The sequence below is a fragment of the Elgaria multicarinata genome, chromosome 3, assembly GCF_023053635.1.
Source record: "Elgaria multicarinata webbii isolate HBS135686 ecotype San Diego chromosome 3, rElgMul1.1.pri, whole genome shotgun sequence".
Classification (NCBI taxonomy): domain Eukaryota; kingdom Metazoa; phylum Chordata; class Lepidosauria; order Squamata; family Anguidae; genus Elgaria; species Elgaria multicarinata.
In genome coordinates, this window is record NC_086173.1 from 121108547 (window position 1) to 121124551 (window position 16005).

General features: G+C 40.1%; 1 protein-coding gene across 3 annotated transcripts in view; it reads left to right on the plus strand.

The window, feature by feature from the left end:
• The window catches only part of SLC6A6 (solute carrier family 6 member 6), a 64183-nt gene that overhangs the window by 34078 nt on the left and 14100 nt on the right, over positions 1-16005 (plus strand). For all 3 annotated transcript variants that reach the window (XM_063121396.1, XM_063121398.1, XM_063121397.1), the window contains 6 exons: positions 1277-1511; positions 5807-5939; positions 8773-8907; positions 10414-10517; positions 10630-10754; positions 14616-14728. In XM_063121396.1, the coding sequence (XP_062977466.1) occupies positions 1277-1511; positions 5807-5939; positions 8773-8907; positions 10414-10517; positions 10630-10754; positions 14616-14728 (845 nt within the window). The remainder of the gene's footprint in view (positions 1-1276; positions 1512-5806; positions 5940-8772; positions 8908-10413; positions 10518-10629; positions 10755-14615; positions 14729-16005) is intronic.

Below are 16005 nucleotides of genomic sequence, written 5' to 3' on the forward strand. Positions count from 1 at the left end.
TGAGGCTGCAATCCTATCCATGCTTTTCTTGGGAGTAAATCCCACTGAACTCAGTGAAACTTCATTCTGATTAACTATGAATAGGGTTATGCTATATGTTACAATTAGAGGCATAAGTAGAATAATATTTTTATAACTATTTTCCAGGGAACTCTTGTGCGTTTCATTGAATTCCATTCCACACATAATTGTCGTGCTACCCCATTATCTGACTTTGATAGTAGCAGATGCCTCAGGGTAGGGTGACTATATTTGGGAAACCAAAAAAGAGGACACCTAGTGCGTGTGTGGGGAAGCAGCTTTCTGAGTCCTGCAGAAAGTACGTTATTCCCCCGCCACCTTAAAGAACCTGATTGGAGTGGAGGAGGGAAAGGATTTCATTCTGCACCACCACCATCCACTCCAATTGGGGCCTTTTCTATAATGTCCACGAATGACCCACTTTCCCCTTTAAGACCTCAGTTGGAGCTCGGGGTGGGGGAATGACGTGCCTCAAGAAAGCATGTCATTCCCTCCTGCCATGCTAATGGCAGCCTTAAAGGGGAAGTTGTGTCATTCCAGGACATTATTGAAAATTATAGAAAATCCCCCCTGACACCATGGAAAGAACAAAAACCAGGACAAATCCAGGGAAATCCTGACAGTTGGTCACCCTACCTCAGGGAAGCTCACAAGCAGAGCTTGATTGAGATAGTCACCTTCTGTGATTGAAAATTGGTACCTAATAATCAGAAATATACTTAAAGTGTCCCTAGAGTCTTAATGCCAAGAGTGGCTTTATTCTGCAAACATGCCAGGATTGAAAGAACAAGTTTAGGTATGATCTTGGCGGTGTGTTTTTTCTTTAAACTTTTTTCAGTGGGTGGCAGAATGATCACCCCCCTCCCTCCAGTACCACATCATAGTTGCTTGGAAAAGCCACACTCATTCAAAAGCAGTTTGCTACGTAGCATGGGAAACTACTGTTTGATGAATGCAAAATGGCCAGGAAGGGCCAGATGCAAAAGAGGCCTTGGCTCCTGCACTTCTAATAGTTGTTTTCTACACAACTTTCCAGCATGACTATTAGAGGTGCATTAGTCCTGCCCTCTTTCGCATTCGGCCTCCCCAATGCATACAGTGAAGTGTGCCGCATGAAGCCTGCTGCATTTGTAGCTCTAGGTAGACACGTTCCTAAAGTAACAAGATTACATGTTCATCTGTAATACAGACCACCTTATTTATCTGCATTATTTCATATGTTCCTTTCTTCTAATTTTTTCTTTCTTTTAAACAGGAATAGGTTATGCTTCCATCGTGATTGTGTCGCTTTTGAATGTGTATTACATCGTCATCCTGGCTTGGGGACTGTACTATCTATTCCAGTCTTTTACCAGTGTTCTGCCTTGGTCTCTCTGTCATCAAACATGGAATACAGACAACTGTATGGAAGACACTCTCAGGCACAACAAAACACTCTGGTTGTCAATGAATACCACTAACTTCACTTCTCCTGTCACAGAGTTTTGGGAGTAAGCAAATTTAATTGTTGTTGTTTGCAGCAGTTTATGTCTAACGACCAACATAGCTCATAGATGATATAATTTCAATCAGAGTTGCTTTTTAAGGGGAAACATGACCTAGCCTTGCGGTATTTTCTCCTGAACTCTTAATAAAAACAAAACTAAATTAAACAAAGCAGCAGAGATGTATTTACCAGGAAGAAACATCTGACCCTATTTGGAGAGGAGAGGAAATAAATAAACAAATAAAGAAAGGTCAAATCAGAATTTGGCTGTGCATGACTAATGAAGATGCCCAGGAGACATGTACATGCTCAGCTTTTGGGAACATTCAGCCAGGAAAAGGCAATGGGTACAATTCTGCTGGAATAATTCCTTGTGCCAGTGGATTTAAATTTGGATTTCTTCTATTTATTTGAATATGTATTATAAATATGCCATTAGCAATAGCTAGCTATTTAGCAATCATAAATCATACTGAGCTTTCGCTATACCACATCATAATAAATTTTATCTGAAACATCTGGCACATGCAGGAGCAGTGAAAAAAGCAGCGTTCACTTATTAAACTGGGATGACTTAACATCTTAGATTAATGGAAAACTTTTAGTAACCCTGTAGTTACGTTATGTACATTGCTCCGAGCTTGTTTATAAGTTATATAACTCATTTAACGTGTGGGATAATACATGTCACCTTATATAAGCCCCTTTATCATATGTTAAACGAACTTGAATTTGGTACCTTTAGAAGACAACTGTCCCACTTTGTGAGTCAAGCAATCCTTGTTGATCTTTGAGTTTTGAAACCTAAGTGGGATGTATCCATTCAGCTTTGTCAACAATTCCTCTTGAAGAGGCTACAACATAGACATGATTGGGCTTTACTGAAATGCTCACCTTCACTTGCTAAGTGACGTCCTCCTTCTTAGCAAAGTTACTGATTATGCTTTGGAGGCCATCATTATAGGTTATTTGAGTTAATGGCCTGTGTAAATCTCATGCTTGTTTGAGCAGCAGTCATAGGGGATAAGCAAATCTGGCTTTATTTCCAGAGACTTACCTCTTGGGATTACATCACATGCTTCAATTTCTCAGCTGTAAAGATTGTATTTCATAGTATAGGGTTGCAAACATAGAACAGAAAGGGTAAGTCGTAGGGGACAATTGCCTGTTAATAAGGGCTTTGATTGTTCTCTGCCACCAACCAAAAGCTTATAAGTGCTTAGGAATCAGCAGACCCGGTTCATCCAGGGAAGCTCATCACATGCTTCGGACATGTAAATCTAAGGGAAGCAGAATAAAACTAAACAAACTCTGCTTTAGGCTCATGTGTCCTTGAAGGCAGCCATAAATTAGCAAAATGTGTTTGTTCTTTCCCTACTCCTGAGTGAGAAACTTGAGCAAAGCTAGTTTGTTATCATGCTTGCTATTTTAAACAGCTCTTAATCTTCGCTGAAATAGCCATACCTTTAAAAGTTGCGCAAGTCCTCTAGGTCGGTGTTTTGTTTACTTACTAAAGCTGAAGACTGTACATGTTGCTGATATAGGAGCAATTCTGTATCCAGTTCCCGTCTGTGCCAGGTTTGTTCTTTTAATCAACAGAATTTATCTAAAGTAATAATAAAGAATAAAGAATTTGTTTACAAGTTGAGGCAATATATCGTAAAGATGGAAGAGGTGTGCATACATATCTCTCACGCATATCACAAATTAGTGTTATCAGTAATACTTTTTTTAAAACTCAGTTTTTTTAACATTAGCTGCAGTGCACAACCTATTTACTCTGGAGTAGTATTGGATTAGTACCATTGGCTTCAGTGGGGCTCTCGTGACTGAATTGCCATTCTAGTATGTAATACACATTGTTCTGAAATAAAAACAAACCTATCTATTTTACGCCAGTTTGGATATGTGCCCCTGCCATATTTTAATCTGTGGCAAGCAGTGAGACTTGAGTCTTGAGGAAGAAGTCCATTGCATAACTCTGCTGGTATTAACCCACTCAAATCAGTTGGGATGTATTAACTCAACATGAGCAGTTAACTCTCATTGCCTTCTTACAGATCTTCACTTCCAAGCAGCCTAGCTTCAACAAGTATTAGTAGGATGATGACGATGATGTTTTCTAAAGCATTTATTGTAATTTATTGTATTTTTTTTAAAAAAAGGCATAGGCCCTGCTTTAGGCTTACAATCTAAGGCCTAGTTCTCACTAAGGTGGCTAAAGTGTTGGACTGGGAGTCAGGAGATCCAGGTTCTAGTCCCCACTTGGTCATGGAAACCCACTGTGTGACTTTGGGGCAGTCATAGGCTGTCAGCCCAACCTACCTCACAGGGTTGTTGTAAGGATAAAATGGAGATGAGGAGGATTATGTATGCCGCCTTGGGTTCCTTGGAGGAAAGAAGGTGGGATATAAATGCAATAAAAATAAATAAAGTGGCAAAAACATTTGTTGGCTCTGTACCACTACAGGTTGTCCATGGAGGCTTACTTGATTGAATCCTCCTCTATACCAAACAGTTCCTTCCTTATAGAAAACAGCAGGTCTGGGAGAAAGGTGTTAGCTCAGCCTTCTCTCTTGACATACCAGCTTCCTATCTGCAGATAACGTTTTTGTATAGAGGAGCGTTCAGTCGTGGGATCTCCCCTGCCTAAACATCTAGATTTACCATTTCACTGTGGACCAAACTTACACATGACAGACAGTTCTGTGAGTCTTCTTTGTTGCTTTGTGTTGTTGGGTTTATATATATATATATACACAAAAAACAGTCGCTGGAAGCTGAAATAGGGAGTGAAGAACCCGTGGAGAGGAGGGGAGATGGTTGTATCCAATATGTCTCTGTTCTAGGCAGGGGTGGGGGCTGCTCTTCTCTTTCTTTGCTGCTTTCCCATCCATAATGGTTCTTAGGCTATTGGAACATATTATATTTTCTTCCCATGAAGGGAAAAGCAATGTGCAGGTGTTTCTGAGCAGACCCTTAGCAGGAGGGGAGGGAGTAGATAGCTCCTCCCACCGGTTGCTCATCCACTCTTGATTTCAGGAGGAAACTTTGATGATTTAAACTGGGAGTGAGCCCTAGGTAACGATTGTTTGACCCAGCACTATTTAAAACAACTTTAAGGCACGCAAAACAAGATTAAAAACTATTATAAAACTATTTGGCTGGAAACAGCCTTGGAGCTCAATGCCAAAACAAGAATAAAAGAATTAAGACAAACAAGCGAGCTGAGGTGGAAGGCTGCTGCTCACATCGCCATCTTTACCGGAAGCCCTATATCTATCCACACCAGTAGACACAAAATAATAATAATAATTAATAATAATAACAACAACAATATTTCTTGCCTGCCTCTCCATTTTTATCAAGGCGGGGAACAACAATAAATGATAAAATACACAATATTCAATTAAAACATAATATACATTGTTAAAAACAATCTAAAAACATTTTAAAAACATCTTACATGATGGGATATAGATGGGGATTCATCCTTGTCATGCCTTCCGCTCCCTTGGAACATATTATGTTTTCCTCCCGTTAAGGGAAAAGCAACGTGAAGGGAGTAAATAGCTCCTCCACTCTTGATTTCAGCCTCCTCGGATTGGGTTTCATAATTAATAATGATAACAGCAACAACAGGACAAAAATAATGGAATTACCCATCTTTTGTTGTCTGGCCCTGAGAACTAGGCTTAAGAGACACATGAGGGAAGGAGAGGGAAAAGGTAGAGGAATGAGAGAAATTCAAGTAGAAATCCATTAGAAAAAATGGATTAATTAATAAGTTTTTATCAAATGTTGCAATATATGTGGGGTTTTATTAACTGTTAGTCATATATAATGTATTAATTATGAACTGTATATTGTTTTAGAATTTTAAATCATAAATTTTAAGTATTTGTTTGTTTTTAATAATATGTGATTTTTTTGAAATGGTCAGTAGACTTATTCAATAAAGGTATTCATTCATTCAAGTACCCAGAGTGAAGAGAAGAGTTTTAACCAGCTGGCTTGTGCTAATGGTTCCTTCCCATGTAATTTTTTTTTAAAAAAACAGTCTTGTCATTATTATTATTTTTAAATGCAGATGTATATAGTGAATCATGTTGATATCATTTAACCCACTTACCTGATTTGGATAGGACACCATAAACTTTAGCAGGAAATAAACAGGTGGTTCCTCTTAGGCAATGTTGTAAATACTATCATTCTGCTTTCAGAAGTAATTGATTAAGTTGTCTTATTGTATCTTTGTCTTGCTTTTTTTTAATTTTTTTTTTTTTTGGCCATTTTTAGGCACAACGTACTGAGCTTATCTCCAGGAATTGATGAGCCTGGGGTTGTTAAGTGGGACCTGGCTCTTTGTCTCCTTCTGGTCTGGGTGATATGTTTCTTTTGCATTTGGAAAGGTGTGAAGTCCACCGGGAAAGTAAGTGTTTGCTTCCTCTTTGTTTTGTAATAATGGTTGTCTTAAAATGTAATCTCTGTCTAGAATTTAAGGCTAGATTCATTGGGTAAAAATAATAATTAAACAGTTCATCAAATATCAGAATCTGTTTATGAATTACCTTAATGGGATTTATCATCTGGCAACATGCATGGGATTGCACTCTAGGTGTGTAAACAAGAAGTTCAGAAACTTTATTTTAAGCAGCATTTTTTCACCCACACTAACTCCTAGCCTAAAATTACTGAATGATCTTCTTAGTAAGGGTCATGTCCCTATTGTTATTTTAAACCTTTCAGCCTATTCCTTGTTTATCCAAGGATTGGTAATCATTTAATTACTTGGTTTCCTCTATGAGTTCTTCAGCTAGACCCACTGAGAACTTGGGTTAAAACTCAGAGCAAGTTCAAGAACTGTATAAAATCTGGCTTCTGTACTTAGTTGTTTATTTATTGCATTTCTATACCGCCCAATAGCCGAAGCTCTCTGAGGTCACAGTTGTCTAATGTTTGTGGCTCAGAACGTTCATGTCCTTCTGGTTTTTACTTTTATTTTTCATTGCTTGAACAGCCGTTTTTGCTTGTCCCGATTTTTATCAATAGGGTCAACTACTGCAAGTTCAAGCTTTCCTAACTAGTAATAATTACCAGTTATTATTAACTGACAGCCAGAACTCCCTTCATTTTAAACACATGCAAAAGAACAAAGTATAAGAATTCCAATGCCATTGCTCAAGAATTTTAAATGTACAAGGTTGTTTTGATACTTTCTTGCCTGAATCAAATTTCACCATAGATTAAAACAACAACTACTCAGATACAAGGATGGTGTTGCCTTACTTTCTGGACAACTCTTTTTTTTTAACTCAAAGAAGCAGCTTCTATTTCTCAGTTGGAATATTGGCTGAAAATATATATTTTCCATTTAATTCCCTTTGGCATAATATGTTGGATTGAAACAATAATCAAGGGGTCAAAAATCTGATTAGTTTGAAGTGGAATTTGCTAGCAATTATGGATAGAATTATTCAGTGCTCACCTTAGATGTCAAGAAGGATAGTTATTACAGCTTAATAGCCACCTGGGCCTTTGCTAGACCTACCTGTTAGCACGTGACAGAGGAGGGAAGATCTCGCGATGTGTTTAGCGCGAGATCCCTCCTCTGATTGCACGCAACAACCTCAGAAGAAGAGGCAGCGCCAACTGTGTATGAATGCTTGTGCGCAAAAGATAACTTTTTTTTTTAATTTAAATTATTTTCCCTGCTCCCCCCACCCTACCCCTGTGCGCGGCTCCCGTCTCCTTGCGAGGAATCGCTAGGAGCCAGGTCAAACCGCGGTGCCTGGCCACATGGTGCTAAAGTGGAGGGCTCTATCCTGGGGCAAGGGAGCAATCATCCCTCCCTGATCCTGGGATCCCCTGTGCATCATGTGGACGCACAGGGACAATCCCGGGGATCACCTGGGATTTCGTCCCATCTAGCTATGGCCCAAGACAGGGACTAAATTAAAAAGGATGGAAGATCTGGAGGAAAAAAAGGGGGAATTTCTATGCTATCTACAGCATTATTTTTCTTTAAATGAGAATGCCCATGGGATTTTCCAAAGAAAGAGGGGAAATTACATGAAAAGGTTGGTGCAGCTACATCTGTTGTATTTAGAGATCAGACTGGCTGCAAGAGTTGTTATGGTGCAGCGGGCTTTGATATCTGCCTGCTACTCTCCTGAGGTTCACTTAAAAGGCAAGAAGAAGTATCTCAGGAGCTTTTATTTGGCTAAACCAATTTCATGAAAACAAAACTACATTAAACAAAGTAGCAGAGCTGTAACTACCAGTAGGAAATATCCTGACCCTATTTGGAGAAGAGAGGAAATATATAAAGAAAAGTCAAATTAGAATTTGACTGGCTGTGTATGTCTAATGCAGATGCCCAGGAGGCAGATGCTCAGCTTTTGGGAACATTCAGCCAGGAAAAGGCAATGGGTACAATCCTGGTGGAATTATCTCTTTGTGCAAATGGATTGAAATTTGGACTTCTTCTTGAGCCTTGTTTACTTGAATGTGTATTATGACATTCTCAATGGATCATGGCCAACGTCTTCCTTTTTCTGTGCTGGAGAAAATGTTTTACTACCTCCCCCCTCCTACACACACACTTTCAAGAGCAGCTTTTCTGGGGACTTTGGGGCTCTGCAGTAAGTGAGGGGAAAGGGCTGGTGGAAATCCAATGTTCTGCTTCGTACAAGTGGAAATACAAATGCCACCACCACCGGATACAACTTATGTGTCATTTACTTCATATTAATTCCCAAGTAGCTGCAAATATAATTACTGGGGAGGTATGCAAGCAAGGATGACCTGTGATTGGCAGCAACCCAAAAGAATGGCAAGGGAACACATAGGCTGGTGTGTGGAAACCCCAAAGAGAAAAATGCCCAGAACTCAAGTCAGCAGAAAAGACCTTTAGCCTTTGTGTTTAGCAGACAATCTACTTTCTCTAGCGTGATAGATAATGTTAATGGGCCCATGGGCCCATTCAGAAGACATCTTTTAAACCATGGCTTTAACCACAGTGAATAAGGCTTTTTTAAGGTATCTTCTGAACGCGGCCTGGCTTTCTAGCTTAACCACCATGGTTAAAGCCATGGTTTAACGTGTCTTCTGAATGGGGCCAAAGCAGTTTAGGGAACAGTTGACTACTGAACGCAAAGAGTAAGCAGGAATACGAGAATTAAAGAGGGATGTAATCTCAAACTCCAGGTTTAAACGATTTCAAGTTCTGACTTTTCATTGACATTTTCCCTTCCTATTACCAGGTTGTGTATATAACAGCAACGTTCCCATTCGTCATGCTTTTTGTACTGTTAATCCGTGGTGTCACTTTACCTGGAGCTGCAGAGGGCATCAAGTTTTATCTTTACCCTGACATCTCTCGCCTGTCGGATCCACAGGTGGGTTGTTAAGAATTGGAAGCTGTGATATTTTTCTTCCTGCTTTCTAGAACAAAACTTGAGGAGGACAGTGGGGCAATTGCATGGTAGACTTTTTCATAATCTTAAGTAGTGGAAACCTAACTGAAGGTGACTTCCACGGTTCTATTTTCCCCATCGTATCTTACATAAAAAAGGTTATTACTGTTAATGTGTTAATGCATTTTCTGTGTGTGTGTATCTTTTTATATCAGAAGGATTCTGAGGCTTGTAGACTCTGTCCAAATATAGAATCTCAGCTTTTTTTGTTGATATTAGGCTGTGGACAAGATAAGGGAGATAATTTTTGCTTCAGTCTTTAGTTCTTAAAGGCAACAAAGTTACGGAACAGCAAACAGAACGGTAAGAAGCACTTGTGAGTATTTGCAACTGCCCATGTTATATGGACGCCCTTGGGGAGGGCAGCAAAGGACCAAAACTTAATAAAATAAAATGGGAAACGGTGAAAATCTTTCATGCTCTTTGTAGAAACCTGCTTTTACATGAATGCTTGGAAGGCAGCACCCTTAGGAAGTTTTACCCACCTATCCACTCCTGTAATATGTAATAAGACCATAATTCAACTCCCTTACAATTGATATGACCGTTTATGATCTGATCAGCTGCAAGCTCTGTTGTAAAGCAGTCAATAAAAAGAGAAGAAGAAAACGCAAATAATACGATGATTGTGATAAAAGCAGTATAATTGATTTTATTTATTATTAACATTCAGATGCTGCCTTATTTGCTAAAAAGTTATCAAGCAGCAACACAATTTAAAACAATAAAACTGTAAAACAATAAAAAAGCATTAAAAAGCAGTAAGATACAAGAATACAAAGTGATTGTGATATAAGCAGTAAAATGCAGACCCAACATGTTACAAGGCAAATGAAAATGCCACTAGGTACAATCCATCAGCAACGCTTTCAAAGCAACATTGATGTTATGTGAGAGGCACAAGAGGATTCCAGAAAAAGCTTCTTCTCCCCTTTCCCGTGCTTTAGACTATAAACTAGACTAGAGCATGTGTTGCCTGTACATGGATGGCCAGGGGCAAGAAAGCCGACCGAGAGATGGAGGGGGTCATAACGTTATCCACCACTTTTAGAAGGCTGAGATCCCTGAAATGGCTAAACCGATGTTAAACTGTATCTTGCATGTATGTTAGTCTGCTGGTGTCTACAAACTGGTGATGCAGAAAACTGGGACTTTATATATGTAATGTAACGTTCTTTTTAAAATCAATGTTTTTAATGCGTTTTTATGTCAAAATGTTGTGATTATTTATATTGAATGGTAGAGGTGAATGCAGCAAAGTGATGTTATTAGTCAGTGAACAGGTTATTTTGAAGAGATGCTTTTCTTTTGTTGTTACATTGGGGGAGAAATGCTTATGGGTTGCATAGTCTGGATTAGCAGTAGATCATAGCCAGAGCTGGTGCAAGATGCCACCATCTGACGGGCTTTCTTTCATGTTTTCTTTAGGTCTGGATAGACGCTGGGACACAGATCTTCTTCTCCTATGCAATCTGCTTAGGTGCAATGACCTCCTTGGGGAGCTACAATAAATACAAATACAACTGCTATAGGCAAGTTTCCTACCAAAGGGGTTTTAGTGTGTTAGCTAATTGATGTGTAAGGGAACCATGGGTTCAATTTTTTTCTTTAATTAACTTCCTCCATGACATATGTGTGACTTAGGGACTGTTTGCTGCTGGGATGCCTGAACAGTGGTACCAGTTTTGTGTCTGGCTTCGCAATTTTTTCCGTCCTGGGCTTCATGGCACAAGAGCAAGGGGTGGACATTGCTGATGTGGCAGAGTCAGGTACGATGGTGTCGGTGGCAGTGATGGTGGGCACTGCCACCTAGTGTGTGAGCAAAGTACTACAAACTAAATCAACCAAACGAGAAGAGAGATTTTGAAAATTAAAAATATTTCAGGAAACGAAGTTTAATTCATTTCTATGAGCGTGACAGTTTGAAATACATATTTTCAAAATGTGCTGAAATATAAAATGGACTTGAGTTTAAAAGAAACGCTCAGAACTGAGATAAAAATACATGAAATGTAAACAATTTGCAAAGATAGAAATACCCCTTCCACCCACCCCTGTGGTTACTCTCCCTTTCTTTCAATCAAATGGCTAAGAGTAATGTTGTCTGGAAACTTTGTAGTGCCACCACGTCTGTTTTTTTTAAATTTATTTATTGCAACATGTATATTTTAGGGTAGAGCCTAGATGAAAATGATGCGATCTGTAACAAGGATGCTTAGGAACAGGGGGAGGGTGGAAGAGAGAGCTTGAGCCTCCCAGCACAGCCTCTCAACCCTCCCAGTTTGTGAAGGCTTCCTCAGATTAGTGGCCCCAATCCCACATTTCCAGAGTTGTGCGCTGTGTGCATTTCCATGTGGATTGTCTTGTGCTTGTAAAAGAACGTCATTTATACCGAAAGAATAATATATATACCCAACTCTGTTACTTTTGAACAAAGCATGCAAATTCTTTTGGAGTGTCCTTGTAGCACCTGAGCAAGTGATGCAATTTCAAGTTGCGAATGGCCTTTGAAGCTCAGGCATGCTAAGCCAGATGCTCAGTTTATTGCAGTCTAGATGAACGGACTGAAATCTGTAGCGCTAAGACTGTTTGGCAGCAGTATCTCCCAAGTGATGGTGGCAGCTGGTTAAAAAGTGTCCTGTGGAATCTCAGAGGTTTCTGCTGGCCATAACCATTATTGCCCAAGTTATTCATCTTATTTTCCCTGTGAGCGCACACTTGGGGGGAGTCTAAAACAGCTTGAGAAAGCCAGACTTGTAAATTGGCATTGAGAGTGAAACCATTAAAAGGCTGTGACTACTCTAACAATGTACACCTAAGGCTGAAGACAAAGGCTACCCAAGCGGGTACAGGGCAGGTGGGTGGAAAGGGTGGAGGGAAGCAAGCGCTGTGATTTCGATGCCATATTGTCAAATGGATTGGTTTTTCTTCCTATGATGTCATTTTAATAGTAGTGAAATTTGTATTTTCCCTCGGTTTTTTAAAATACAATGTTCTTCAAGGCAGAGGAAGAAAAATGGGGAGCTGGCAATGGCAATGCAGATATCTTAACCTTCTTGCACATAAGCTTGTATATCTTATTATTTTGGCCACAATCCAAAACAGTTAGGCTTGCTTAACTCTATTGATTTCAGTCAGCTTGAACATTGTTAAGGCTGCAGTCCTATGCACACTTACTTTGGAATAAGCAGTACTGAGCACAGTATTGGATCCAGACTTAGCTATGCTTAGAGCAGACCCATTGAAATTAATGGGACTTAGGTTAGTAATTCAAGTCCCATTGATTATAATAGGTCTACTCTAAGCCTAACTAAATTTGGATCCAAACCAGTAATGCTTACTTCTGCCTGAATAAGCATGCATAGGATTCTGCTGTGTATCTGGTATGGAATCGTAGGCATTGGATCTAAATTTTGCATGCCTTATTCATCTATTCCATGGAGGGCAATTTTTATGAAAACGTAACAAAGCTTCACCCTAAATCCATTAACTCAGGGGTCAGTCCCACCTAGTTCAGTAGGGCTTACTTCCTAGTATATGTGGACAGGATTTTAACCCTAAGTAACTTTATGAATGAATAAAGAAATAAATAATAAAATAGTTGATCAGATGGAGTTCCATGGGCCTTGTGAAAGAGCTTGGTAGAAATTGGGTCATATGAGAAATGAACCCAGGATACCACTACTTTAAGACTCTGATCCAACACTGTATGCACAAATCAGCTGGCGATGTCAGTAGAATCTTTTTGAAAAGGTAAAATATTGACAGTAAATTGTTTGGCAGGAAAGGGGGATTTTGTGGGCTGGAGTCAGTTCTCTCCTTTCACTCCTGAAAAACTGATTGGATGTTTGCTTTTTAAAAAGGTCTCTCTGCATTCAGCCCCAGTTGTTGGATCAGAGAAGGAAATTATGTGCATAACATTCATTTGCACATGTGGTTCCTCATCCAGCCAGGGATGCTCATAATGAGCATCATCTTAAATATGCACTGTATTAGCTGGCTTCAATCCAGAGAAAGTTTGTTGTACTTAATTTCCTTTGAGATCAATGGGACAGGTTAATCACAAGTAGCATAAGTCCCATTAATTTCAACAGGATGTGTACAACTACCTTTCTCTGGGCTGAAGCCCATACATTTAGGGTTGGGGTGTTAGCTTCTTTTTATTTTTGTTGCCCCTTTCTGCCTCCCCATTTTGTTAAATGTAATGGAACATGGAAGGTAGCAAAATAATTTCCAGTGATAAGTGACCAAGTGCTAATTCTTGGAAAGAATTCTGTTGCTGTACACCATAACAGGTAGAAGAAGAAGAAAACAAAACGCCAAAGTGACTCTGGAACATTCCAGCACTCTAATGTACTTTTGTTAAACAAAAAGCTCGCATGAGAAGTGTCGATGCAACATTTCCCCATTATGTTCAAAACTACCAAAACATTTAAAAATAAATAATAGCATATTTCCGCTGCCTAATAACTTTACAACTCTTCATTGCACTTGAATACAAGGCACCGATATTTAATTAGAATGATCTTATTACTGAGCACATATGTTATGTGCCATAGAAGTGAGCTTGGTTTTGGCTTCTAGTGGCTCATCTGTAGAGAAAGAGTTGGGATAATCAACCACTGACTAGTTGAGGGACATTAGTCTCGTTTTGGTCAAGATATTTTCAGAATTAAAGCTGTTGCTTTGTATCATAAGCGAAGGCTGCCTAGTGACTATGCTAGCTGCATTTTTATATATATATATATATATAGCCACACTGCAGTATGCTGTTAGCATAATGTGGGTGCCAGGCCTATCAGAGGATAGGGCTGGTGACTGATTATTCAGAATCCTCAGTTACTCCAATGGAAACTGTTAGGCCACTTCCTTTGTTACTGTATGCAGATACTACTTTGTTGCCCTTGCTAGAACTATGGGTGCTTACATCAGCTCAGCATCTGGCTTGCTGAACAGAAGCCCAACCTCCAGAATAGCTTTTCTCAACCTGAAGCACTCCAGTTGTTTTGGACTACAACTCCCAGGATTCCTGGGGGGTCATGCTGGCAGGGGCTCTCAGGCCATGCTGGATGGGGCTAATGGGAGTTGAAGTCCAAAATATCTGGAGGGTGCCGGTTTGGGGGAAAGATGCCCTAGAAGGTAGTGTGTAGGTTTTGTTTGCCCAGGGATGGGCTAAGAATTTTAAAATCCAAGAGAAAATTTGGAGCACAGCTTTTTCCTCTCTCAGTCCTTAAAGACCACAGGAACTGGTCACATTATAATTCCATTTCATAACTCTAGAAGCCCAATAGCCCCTCTTCCCTCTTAAATCTCTTTGTGAATGATAGGTGTAGAGTTGGGTCTGTTGTTGGCATGCTTGAGACAGATGGTGCGACTGACAATGGATAAGCAAAGGTGTTTGGATGTTATGATTGGAGTTGCTGTTGTAGCCATGCATGCTTCTTTGTCAGATAAAGGATCCGAGTGAATTCCATTGTGGAACCTTCAATTGGGTTTGGGTTTATCTGAATGGAACCAGGCATCCGTACTGGGGAGTGGTGGTGGTGGGGGTTGCATTAAAGAATGAGCTGCTTATTTACTACCTCTTCTCCCTCTTCCCCCTTCCTTTCTCTCTTCCTTTATTCCTCTAGGTCCAGGCCTGGCCTTTATTGCCTATCCGAAAGCTGTGTCCATGATGCCACTCCCAACTTTTTGGGCTATTCTTTTTTTTATTATGCTTCTGTTGCTTGGCCTGGATAGCCAGGTGAGTAATCATAGTGGAAACATGGCATCCATAATGTGTGATAGAAAGCCTATACTATAAAGAGAATTGTTTCTGTTGCACTTTCTGGTGTGGGGCAAACCGATCATAAAGGTTGCAGGAAAGGGCAGCTTATCTCTCTAGCAGGGAAAGGACAACCAAGAAAGGCGCTTGGATGTTGTTCATTAACTGCTTCCTGACATGGAGTTCCTACATAGGCTCTACACTTTAAATACCATTTATTGACCTGAAGGGTACAGTGTATTTGGCAACTTGTATACAAATCTGCTTACAAAATAAGAGTGGCAAAAAATGGATCCCAGCACTATAACATACCAGGGACCTCAAGAGTTCATTGGAAGTGTGTTTTCAGACTCTGGGATGAAAGAATGTTGTTGGAGTTTGGAGCTTCATTGCCAATTTTAAGTTAGTTGGAGACACATTCAAATCACATTCATGTGTGCTCTCTTTCCTATAACGATACATCCCCCTATATCAGAGACAGGGACCCCTTTTTTACCTCATGGGCCAAACCCCAGTGGTAAGTGAGGCTGAAGCCAAAGGTGGGTGGCACCAAAGCTCCATACAGATTGCATTCACATAGGCATTTCCTGGTGGAGTTGGCTTCTCCCCTTGCCTTCGCTGAGGGGCTGGGTGGGCTTCAGAGAGCAGGGCTAGATCCACACTACTGCTTTTATTACGGGATTGAAGTGCCCTGATAACTGTTGGGGCATATTACACATACCATTTTCATAGTGTTAATCCCTGATTTTTATTCCACGTTATCCAAATTACTGCAGCAGATGTCACTGTGTGTCTTTTGAGGTCTAAATGCGCAAGATGGATATAGCATTACCATGATGGGATCATAATGATATGACACAAAGTGTCAATCTGCCCCTGGAAGAGGTTTTGGGTAGGCCTTAGGAGTAGGGTGACCATATGGAAAGGAGGACAGGACCCCTGTATCTTTGTTTCATAGAAAAGGGAATTTTGCAGGTGTCATTTGTATGCATGCAGCACCTGGTGAAATTCCCTCTTCATCACAACAGTTAAAGCTGCAGGAGCCCTTCCTCCTTTTGTATCTGGTCATGTTAGTCAGGGCTCCTGCAGCTTTAACTGTTGTGATGAAGCAGAATGAGGGCAAAATTCAAAGCAAAGTAGGGGGAACCAAGGGGGGGGCAGAATTGCAAGAGCCCAGATCTGGCCTGTTAACCTCAAGGTGCTGTTTCCTTATCTGGTCCCTTGCAATTAAATGATATTTAATTGTGACATACATT